Here is a 12,002-nt window from a genome sequence, read left to right as displayed (position 1 = left end):
GTGGTTTTGCGTTGACGTCCAAGAGCACAACACCTTCACTCAAGAGTCCTGGTCTCTTTCGTCGAATGGAGGACCTGAGTTTGGTGAGGGTGTCGCAGTAGCGTGCCGCAGTGATGGTCCCTCGATGGAGGAAATCAAGGAGAATCACACCTTTCCTGCTGAGGGTGACACTTTGAATTTTTTCCTCGCTGGTGAACTGAGATTCTTCCACGTCATTGGGGCGGCCTTGGTTTCTGGGGTGAAGTGGTGCACCCATGTCTCATAGCCTTTGATGATTTTGAACAGGAACATATTTCCCTCTTGCACGTACTGCATCAAGTGATCGAGGCTGATTCTCATTCTGGCACTCTTGTGATTCGGGGTTAGGTTTCTCGGCACCCATCTTGCAGACACTTTTAGGTAATCCAACACATGGGGCATGTGATGGGCCTGAGCACGACCAACACGCAGTGTGGACGCCACTTCTCACACCGTTATGCGCCTGTCAGCTAACACCATGCCCTGTACTCCAGCAATGTTGTCTTCATTCGTGGATTTGGAGGGAAGCACACTTCGACCTTCACCCTCCACACTCTGCCTTCCTTCACTGAACATGCATCACCAGCGAGCGACCAACCATTTGACGAGACATGACCTCTTCACCATACACGGTCTGCAGGTGTTCATGGATGATGGATACACTATTCCCACATGCCCATTCACACTGGATAACAGCATGCACTTCCATTGGCGACCACGTTGTCAGTACACGTCTGTCTGCTGTCTTGATCTGTACTCGAATAACCTCGGGCAAGCCGGTCTGCTGCTACTCTCTCTTCTTCGGCGCTCTGCGCGTACGTCATTCCTCCTCCGCTCATGCTACTTCCATCCTTGTGCCAGCAACGGGTGTGGATTCATATGGCGATTGTTTGTTGCACCTGGTGTACCATTTTCTCTTTAAAAATAAATGATGAAACTGAAATTTGGAACATCCCTCGTATATTAATTTCCCTGCCATGAGCACGACCTCCCTCCTATGAACATAAAAGTACTATTTGTAGTTGTGAGTCAGAGTGTTAGGAATTATGGTGGTCACATACTGTGCCCATGTTCTATGTGACTTTTTAAAATATTGAATCCAACTTCATGTTTTGACGTTTGTCACTCTCCATGATTGAGAACCTTATCCGGCCAAACGAAGCCAAACATTTGAATGGCACAAAGCACGGAGGGGGGCACCGTGGCCTAGCGGTTTGCCACCCCTTCTTCTTCTCCTCAAAGCTCTCTGGCGGTGGTCCACCTCACCCATGCTAGCTCGTGGCGACAACAATAGCTCTGATCTTGGAGCAGTTGCACACTAAGCGACCACATTCTACAGTTCATGTGTTTATTTGCGTGCGATTCTTGAAGTTTCCTTCCCATTGCCTCACTGTATTCTAAGTGTTACGGCAAATCTTTTTATCAGTTTAATATTTATAGTAATTTTAAAACGAAAAAAAGTGTGAATTCAAGTGATTTTGTGAGGTTTGATGGCAACTAATTATTCGTTCGCCCAGTGTTGTGTGTGTGTGTGGTAAGCCAATGTAGAACTGTCGAGGCGTGTGACACAACAAGCCCTGAGAGGAACTGCAGAGCTTGGCTGGCGCAGGTGTACTGGGTCGGCCCGCTGGTGGGCGGAGCGGCGGCGGGCATAGCCTACAGCCTCGTGCTCAGCCCCTCTGCCGCCCCCGACACGCCGCCCCCGCCCCCGCAGACCAGCCTCGCCACGGTCCAGCTGCGCCACTAGACGTAACTACCTGCACGCCTGTCGCTCCGTGCATGGCTTACACGTGGTCTCCTCTGTTCTCCCGCTCCCGGCCGAGCCATGCCGGCAGCATGCACGAGCGCCTGCCTACCATAACCTCAAAGCTGGTGACCTTCACACGAGCTCTGCAGGGGACTGCAGGGCCACCGTGCGTGTCTATGTTATGTTCCCATGCCCCCGTGTGCTTAGTTCAACACTGTGACTCTTGTGCGCTTAAGTGAAATACTTGTGGAGAATAAACTAAGTATTTAACTTCTTGAAAAGAAACAAAAGAAAGACAAACAACTGGTTTGTTGAATTTTTTTTTCAAGCTGTTCGTCTCCTCAGATTTGGATTTGACGAAAAAGAAGCCAGTGGGTCGCAGGACAAAAAACACGAGTTGCGCAGTTGTTCTTTGCTGCCGAATTATTCCGACAAAACACAGCACTTGTAGATTGTTGCCGTCGCACGCAAACAGTGGATCGAGGGAAAGGCTTTAAAGTGCCTTGTGATACATTACTGTAATGAGTGTGTGAAACGTTTGTCTGTTGCGGTACAGTTGCTGAGATGTTTGTGTTTTCCAAAACAATATGTGTAGATCCCATGACATTGCAAACAAATTACTTAATGTAAATTGTATTTTACAAATGTGATGCAACACATACACACACACACACACACACACACACATATATATATATATATCACACACACACACGACAAGCAAATCAAGTCCCTCTTTCGATTTAAATGGAATTCTTTGTTTTAAAATTAAATCATATCTGATTTATTTCACACGTCCATTTCACATTTCTGTATGTCTGCATGAGTTGTTGTGTTCGTTTGCCATGTTTCTTGTGTAGTTAAATGTTACCGCACGAAACTGAAACACATCACTCTTTTCCTCATCTGTTTTACAGCACGTAGTATATTATTGCACATACGCATGTTTGTGCGCTTCTTGCGTTAAGCCCCAAATACTGGCTTCATGTATACTATTAAATCTATAGAGTATACTCAATTGCTTTTTTTGTTGTCAAATGTGATCAGATAAAGTACACATGGTGTGCCGTGGCCGGGGTTTTCGTTATCGGATAGATGTTGGAGTTAATGGGCGCCACCGCGCATAGAGGCACTGAACCGGTAGACTCTCACGTCTGGGATCGTGACGTCACCCATGTGAGGCGTGGCTCGTAAGCCCCTTAATCCCCTGGGCCGGCCTGCTCTCAGCGTCGGACACGCTTTGATCAGTGACGCAGCCGGGCTCTTAGGGCGTCCCACACGCCAACAGACATCCTAAACACACGCGTGGTCAGGTATGAGGCGAACACGAGGAAGACGAAACTGAGAGTTGTTATTAGCTGCTCGACACACGTCCCTCGTAACAATCTTCACGACCGGTTTTATGGAGGTTCGAACCATCTCGTGGTTGACCAGAACATTCGTGGCTGTGACGGATTCCAGCGAGAGCGGATTTAAATACGCATTAACTCTGCGATCGCGCCATCGATGTAGGCTTCGATGATGAACGTGAACGATTGAGATAAATTACAGAATTACCTATCTCGGATATTACCAAAGAAGGTGAAGTTCTCGGAGTGCTGGAAGCATCCTACCTCGGGTGACTTTGCGAAGCTACTGGGGAGAGACGTGGCTGCCGAGGTGGGTCGTATTTACTATGTACTCCAGTACCGTTATGCGAGCTCGGATCGTGCCGCAGATATACGCCGATTAAAAACAAAAAAATTGGTTGTCTATAAAGTCGGTTTACGGACGATAGTTTAACGTGACAACGTCATAACAAAACATTGATGAAATGATTGATCCAGAAGAAAATGAAATATCATATTCGGCCTGAGACTGAGCCGTAATAGGTTTTTGCAACCAAACCATTTAGGCATTAAAAATATTATATTTTTTGAGGAAGAAATTTTTTTATAATTTTTCTATCTTTTGTATGATAAAATCTAACTCTGCATACTTTTATGAATAAATGTGTATCATTTTTTTTAATTGAATTATCACTATTTTGGTATTTTGTATGGATACTTTTATTTGCATTCTTTAATTCAAATATATTTATTACTTTTGAAGTGTCATGCACGCCGTATTTATTTTTACAAGTACCAAAAAAAATTGCAGCGGACCGGATTCTATCCATCAACCTTTGGATTAGTAGTCAGTGATGCTAACCGAACAGCCACTAGGCCATATTGAATATAATTGTTTCAGATGTTGTATGTATATTTATAAAAATTTTGTTTTGTGTTGTGGGAGTTTTAAAAATGTATGTAGTCCGCCATGTTTATTTCTTATAGTGGTAGGCGGGAAATTAAAAATATATTGTCGGCTGCAAATCGGTGGACGAACGTTAAATTACATAATATTAATAATTCAAACGACGAAAATATGATTGAAAAGTCAAATCGATTGTTGTTCCAATCGAGTGGAAGAGAGATGCCACGCATGCGTACAATGAGCATAACAGGACACATCCGTAGTGGGACAATGTGCGTTAGGGGCCACTTTTTCGTGCGTGTAGCCGGCGTTCATCGATTTATTAGACGTTGTCACGTCAAAATAATTTTCTTAAAAGTTACAATACAGTTAAATCATAACACCCTTTTTATAATTTCCGTAGCAATTACAATTCAAATACTAAAATGTAAAATGACCTTCAGCAGTCCAGGTCTGATAGTTGAATGCTATTTAAATAGTTAAACGTCTGATTGTTTACGGTAACTGAAAACCAAAGAGATTTACGAGACTGATCATTAATTACCTTCACAAAACAAACTTACACTATTGATTGTCATATGTTATTGGCTTGACTGCGCCCTCTGGCGGTCGTCAGCGGCGCACACGCATGTCACCCGAGGATGTTCAAAATGTCACTAGGAGAGGTACTAGGAGTGATGGCATATCGGGCTCAGATGGGCGTAAGCCCGGACGACGTCAAACGTTATCTCCACCAAAGTTTCTGTTTATTTATACGGGTGCATGGATGTAGTCCCGATGCTGCCATAACTACGCCCGCCTCAGCCCACAACGAAGTCCAGGCAGAAGACTCCGCTGCCAAAATTAAGTTGTGCGAGGTGCAGTGACATTCACATGCCCCTGAACACAAGCAGGCGCCTAGCCGTAGTTCCGTATTAGTCCATCCACCACGGGCTTAACAGCGAAGAAATGCAGAGTTAGGGTTCAATTCTATTTTTTTTTTTTTTTAACTAATTGCAGGATTTCTCATTCTAATAATATATTTATAAAACGAAACATATTTTTTAATAATTTATGGTTAACAATTGCTATATTTCCCATAAAGTGGTTAGGATAATCTCTATCATATGTCATCCCTAAAGGATATTTTCATAGTGGCTACAGCTAGAACAATGTTTGAGGTGCGAAAATTACTTTTAGAAACATTGAGGTAGCATAAAAAAGTGAAAAGCAGTCATTTTAGTTATCGTATTGAAAAATAATTGGATTGTTGGTTTGTTGCTGCCCTGACGTCGATGTGACAATGGCTTCTGCCAGTTACACAAACCGTCAGGAACCAGACCTTGGTTTACTTCAAGTATCTCGGCAATAATACCATCTTAATTTCTCCAGCATTGTGAGCTACCCTCGTGCAGGCGCATCACAGCACGTTCAGGCTGCGAATAGAGGCTATTGTTTTATCCAAGTACTAGATACAATAACATTACCAAAAATTACCCTGAATCACATATTTCATTAATCTCACTCATTGGTTCAGCAGCTACTTTGTTTTTGACATGTTCATCACAAGTAGCTTTATTTTGTCACACATCAAGCTGCAGTATATGCATACCAATATATTAGTGCAGTACTAAAATTTACAAGGAATAGCTAATAATCATAAATTAAAACTTACCAACTGAATAAAACTCATTAATAGCTTTAAATACCACCTTGCAGACCCTTTCATTACATATTTAAGCCAATAAGATTTAATTTTGTTAGAAGAGATGTGATATGTCTTGATATATGCTTAAGAGGCATTAACTCTTCAAAGTTTACAATTCTAGGGACTTACTAGAGCGAGTTTCACTTCAGCTCTGGGACCGTGGAAAGTGTCCGTGTAGCGCGCATGCCAGTTCAGAACACTGTTCGTGCTATCAAGCAAACAAGTGTTTCACTCGAATGTCTTGCCATTGCGAGTCGCGCCTCGCTCCAGAAACTGCCTTGTACGTAGCATTGGGAACATTTCGCGCGGTACTGCCAGAGCCTAGTGAAGGTTGAAGGCGTGGCTGCTAGCGCGCGCGTGTGCTGGGTTGCAGGTGTACTGGGCCGGCCCCATCGCGGGAGGCGTGCTGGCCGGGCTGACCTACAGGCTGCTCTTCCAGGCGAGCAAGGGCGACGACGAGGCCAGCTCGTACGACTTCTGAGCCCCCGCCATGTTGTCCGGCTGCCAGCCCTTGCAGCGAGTGCTACTAGGAACTGGATCCGTCCTCGTGAGGAACGTAGCAGTAAATGTTCATAGTCTCACGATAGTCGTAGTCCACCTGAACCGGCATGTGGGAAGAACTGTGCGGAGACTTGCTTCAAGAAGGACTCCGCTGCACTCGACCTTGTGTGTTAACCTTCCGTCCGCAGCGCTGAGACAGCCCTCGTGCAGAGAGGCTGGTTGACACGCGTGCTAGTTTGTTTAGTCAGAGAGACATGTCGCTCATCTGCCACAACTACTTGTCACCAAGTTTCATCTTTAAGAATACAAATCCATCTTCAGCCCACGAGATATTTCACTACAATCTTCACAAGTCAAACCATCACTACCAATTTTTACATTGTCAATACTTTATTTTCCATTTAACCAATACTTGTAGTTGTTTTCTTTGTACGTGTGGATGCCTGATTCTTTAGAGAGTATTTGGGTTTCCTGTGCAAGCTCACTTCACTAGGCATGTACGTGGCCTTGTCCCTTGCGAAGAGAGACCCTGACCAGTACAATCGTCCCTAGCCTTGCTGGGCCACTTGCCGCGTGCCTCTAAGGAATGAGCGCAAGTGCAGGCTGTAGCGAGGTTATAACAGCAGTGGGCAGTGCACCAGCTAGAGCTCCTGCTATAACTGGCATCCACCAGATTGTACACACAGATCCACCCATGTGCCACTCCCTCAACAGGGTGCAATAGGACCGATCGCTCACTGCACCCTCGATTAGCCACAAATACCACAGAAAAAGAGGCTTATAACTGCAATGAACTTCATTCAGATCATGGAAGGTTTCAAGGTGGTCTATAAAAAAAGGTTTATTGAAGAATTAAAAATACCATGTAAGTACAAACTTTATCTGCCAAATCATTCTCTCTCTAGGATGTTTTAAGATACACATCTCTGCAAATAGTTTTGAAATATAAGTAGTTAGTGATTGTATTGTTAAACTTATTAGGTAGTATGACGGCATTTTATAAACAATTTTATATAGCAAGCCTACCAGAAGCTTTATTAGATACAGTAACTCATTATTTCTTACATTAGAAGATATTGAAGCCAAAATATATGTGAAGTGGTTTAAGGAGTAATTTTATTGAGCAAGTGTGTTTGCGACTAAGAAAGAGTAGGTAATATTGAACTCATTATTACTTTTAACTTAACCAATACCTAGTTTTAAATATTGTTATTCAACTTGAACAGCAGGCCATTTTAATGTTCACACCATGGCAGTCCACAAACAGTTGATATTCAACCTTCAATATAAGAAAAAAAATTTTTTTAACATTGGCAACAAATTCTTCAAGCTCTTTTACTGTATAAGTGAAGGCAGTAATAAAAATATTAGCACACATATATCAACAATCTGAAAAAAAAAATTACACTAAAAGGAAATGCATAAATAATTACACGTAGGTACCTACATAATGGCTGAAACTAATAAAAAAAGTAGCCAGTCATGGGAACTGTCAACAGAAGTGAAAACGTAAAACTTTGTTTTTAAATGTGTAATATGACATCATTTCTACCAAATGTACGTAAGAAAATGATTTTGGTATTATATCAGTACGATGTCAACATGATATAATTTATCCTTCATCATTTTTTAGTCACAACAGATGTCAGTGGTATGTAAAAATTCATTACCTAGCTATGACTTACCAGTGATGTTAGACCTAGGTCATGTATTCACGTAGTCAAATTAACTTAACTTACTGCTACTACAGCATGTCGGTGACACGAACCCATAAGTTTTGCCGCTACCACAAATCGCTCAACGCGGCTAAAGAAGTTTTCACTTCAAAAAGTAATGCAAAACCTTGCACATATGTTTGAACACATGATAGACCAGCACTCACAGAAAGCTGTGGAACAGCTGCACTGTGGCCGCTCCACTGAGCTCAGGACAGCAACAAGCGAGCATAGGCCAGGACGGGCGGAATTTTTCTTTTATATATATATTATGTGGCCTACAGCTTTCGCCAACAGCCAGAGGGTCATTATATTCAGTGTGAATTCAAATTTCAACTCGTTATCCAATATCAGAATATTTATGGCACACCCATGCCTTACCCGGGACTCGAACCCAGGACCCCTAGCACCGTAAGCCGGTGTGCATCCGACTACGCTACGGAGATCGGCGGACGGGCAGAAGTGTGTGTGTGCAGGTCGCAGCCCTCTGACCTCTCTCATGGCAGTTCTCATGTTCAGTCACGTGCCATTTTCTGTAGAAGGTTCCCTACCAGGTGGAAATTTAATTTGGTCAGACAATCTTTGGTTGGTGTTCTATTGATGACATGTCAGCTTGAGCTGTGATTCAATTCAAAACCGAATTACGTAATAACACAAAATATTCATTTCACAAAGTACTAGGTAATCACCACAAAAAGTGAACTCCGCAACAGAAGCTGCGAGTGCAGTATCGTAGGACCCCACAGCTGCTTGTACACAGGCTGAAACAAGCAGTTCTGGTGGAATCCTTATCGAAGCCCTTGAGTAGGGCTTTACTCTCGGCTACACCTAAGTTCCTAGTAAACACCTTTTAACTGCTGGCCACAAGCAAATGCAAAAACATATTTTATTATTTTTCTCTTGCATCCCCCGTGCTTCTACAAGAAATCTCTGCTACTTTCAAGCAGCAAGAATGCCAAACTGCCTGAATTACAGTCTTTATTAGAATCATTTATAACGGCTGGGTTTACTTCCTTGCTTGTAGCAATGTTCTCTTAATCTATCACACATATTACATATCTTATAATGATTAGTGTAATGTCAGGAACAATACCACATTGTAGGCAAATTAGTAGCACGCTAAATAAACATTGATTTACAATATCACAAGTAACCGTATGTGAGATAAAAATACTCCCAGAAACTTCCGTCATATAAAGTAACTAAGAGTTTAAACTATGATAAATATAGTTTCTTACATTTCCTTTAAATTATGTTTATAAAAATAAAATAAATACAATACAAATTAAGTGTCCATATAGTATAACCTTAAATTTACATTCTCCTCACTTACACTGGTATTTTTGTTTCCTGACATTCCGGTTACTTACACAAGAAACTGTGCTTCTTCTTCTTCTTGCTGTTAGTTCTTTTTTATGGTGCTAACTAAGAGCTGAAAGGGAGACACTTTGTTTACAATTTATGTACTATTAACTATTACATGTATCCATGATGTACCGAAACAACAGTTTTACTTAAGACCATTCTTTCATAATGTAGCACTGCAGTTACACTAATTTACTTTTCCTGCATGCATTTTTTCATGTCGAGTACAGATCTAAAGAGGTACACTTTTTTTATATGCCTTACGTATGGCAGTGATAATTAAACACTTTGAATGTGGATTTAAATATCATAAACATAAAATCCACTCCCAAATCATTAAATTAATTTTTTAAGTTCATTTCCATTTTATTTATTTTCAAAGATTCTGATTAAAAATTAAAACAACAAAAAAAACAACAGAGAAACTTCAAAAAGACAATACTATAGTGTTTCCCTTCATTTGCACTTACCTGGTTGCCGAAATTGTATTCTAAGTCAAAAAATAATAATTTTCTGTCTCACAAAAAAAATTTTCATGTACCTGCACTCTGGATTATCAACTGTCTTTACATGGAAGGAGCGTATATAAATCCTTCACTACTAGACAATGGCTGTTTTAGTTGCTTACTATATATTTCCTCAATAAATTGTGAACCGAAAGAAAAAAATTATAATAATAATAATTAGCACCCCTATCACGAACAATATGTATTGTATTTCTATTCTATTCATTCTTCATTAATATTTCACAAGAGCATAGTCAACAGCTTAGATCTTGCATTTCATATTCATCCCTGCCACCCTGCATTGACTGTCTGCTGTATAACTGCCAACCAATGAGAAGCCTAGCTCCTTACCTACCAGGTATGTTACTAGTAGTTGACTCCCTTCTCCTGCTCACTATAAAAATGTTTTCAGAGACTTTTTATGCTAGGATTCGGTGTTATTCATTTATAAAAACCACTTTATTCATTTGTACTTAAAGCACCATATCACAAAAATGTACTCATATATATGAAAAATATGTCTTTATCAAAAGTGATGACAGTTATACAATGTATAGTTTTTAAATATTTTGCACATATAATAATGTACATACTGTACCTTTGAGTATTATTACCTAGGTTTTCTTGGTGTTTTAGTATAGTCTTATACAACTAGTACACTTATTTATTTCATAGATATTTATTGTTGGAAAAATATGTATTATCTTCTTGAAAATGTTTTTATGAAAGATTTTAAACAAGTGTTTGAAAAAACTACTATCTAAATGTATCTTTGTAAATAGTTATTTCTAGATATTGCTAGAGTTCCCTGTGATTTTAAAGAAATAAAATCTTATAAAATTATATGAAGTTTTAATATATAAAGGCAAACCCCATACTGGAATAATGTCAATATCATTATGATTTTTTAAAGACTGTACCAAATTAAATATATTATTCTGAAAGTAATTCACACCATATCATGAAGTAGCACGTAGCATTGCCTTTAAACCCAAAAAAAGTTTTAGTCTGTAGTGTATTCAATTCTCCCCTTTGACAATGCACCACAAACATTAAGAATGTAAATTTGGCAGCTAATTAAGCCAAAAGTATGCAATATTATTAGTTATGTATAATATTTTGCTATAATTGAGCCACTTAAAACTATACAGTATAACAGAGTTTACCATTAATATAAAAGAATTATCTGAGTGGTACAAAACTGCTTGGAAAAAATAAAATAATTTAATTGAACGTGATCCTACAGCAATACACAATCCTACTGTAATACACCTACATGATGTCTATAAAGATACATAACAAAATACTCCAAACAACTGGTAACAAATAACTTACATTTTACACTGCACAGAAGATATGTAATTTACGTCTCTCTTTACATGAGTGCGAAGTCACCACAGTGAACAATGTGTGCAGTGAGCACATGATATGTGCTAAGTGTGGGCCACTTCTCCACGTGATCACACCAACGTATCCTCATTTGTTTGCCCGCAAACAGCTATAGCTATAACTGCTCATTAGCTTCTACCCTTTCGCTCCGGGACATCACGCCACCTCCTCTCTGCACAATATACGTCATCGCTCTTGAAATGAATTGCCAAGCAAGGTCGCATTACTTCCCCTCCAATCAGCAATCATTGCGCAACGTAAGAAGACACTGGCTGGATCCCACCTCCATCAACCACTGGGTTGTGTGTGCAGGGCAATACAAACCATCCCCCTAGAAGGCGTGTAGAGCATGTCTACACGTGACAACTCCTCCTCAAATGCCCCAGTTTCCACAGCAACAATCCCTCTCAGCCAACCACATGTAACCACGAGTGTATGCAGAACTTCCATTTCCGAGAGGAGGGGGGACAGAACCACATTACTCGCTGTTCCCATTCAAATTCTTTCCATCTGTTGGTGGGAATAATACATTCTTTAAGATTGGGGGAATATATATCCCTCCATCCCCCCCTCATTCGCTCCTGCTTGTAACTACCACCTCTCGTCTGAACATGAAGTGGAAGAAAGAAGATACCAGCTGGGCACATGATCACCTTTTGTGTGTATTCTGTCACGGCACATCTCTATTTAGCCCTGTTAAGTGATCCTGCAAGTCTCAGATCCACAAACCCGCAAAAATGGTTTGACTAACACATGCTGCGGCGCTGTACCAAGAGGACTGGAGGCAACTAGTGCCACATATCACGCGCGTGTGTAGATTACTACGGTGAACAATGGGC

At 40.8% G+C, this 12,002-nt stretch overlaps 1 protein-coding gene across 1 annotated transcript in view; it reads left to right on the top strand.

Moving 5' to 3' along the window:
* LOC134537839 (aquaporin AQPAn.G-like) overlaps positions 1-10,617 on the top strand; it is a 154,000-nt gene extending 143,383 nt beyond the window's left edge. The window contains exon 6 of the mRNA XM_063378698.1: positions 6,061-10,617. Coding sequence (XP_063234768.1) covers positions 6,061-6,168 — 108 coding nt within the window. The 3' untranslated portion in view covers positions 6,169-10,617. The remainder of the gene's footprint in view (positions 1-6,060) is intronic.
* Positions 10,618-12,002: the final 1,385 nt, after the last annotated feature.

Source organism: Bacillus rossius, chromosome 12 (assembly GCF_032445375.1).
Source record: "Bacillus rossius redtenbacheri isolate Brsri chromosome 12, Brsri_v3, whole genome shotgun sequence".
Classification (NCBI taxonomy): Eukaryota; Metazoa; Arthropoda; class Insecta; order Phasmatodea; family Bacillidae; genus Bacillus; species Bacillus rossius.
This window is presented reverse-complemented; position numbering and strand designations above follow the sequence as displayed.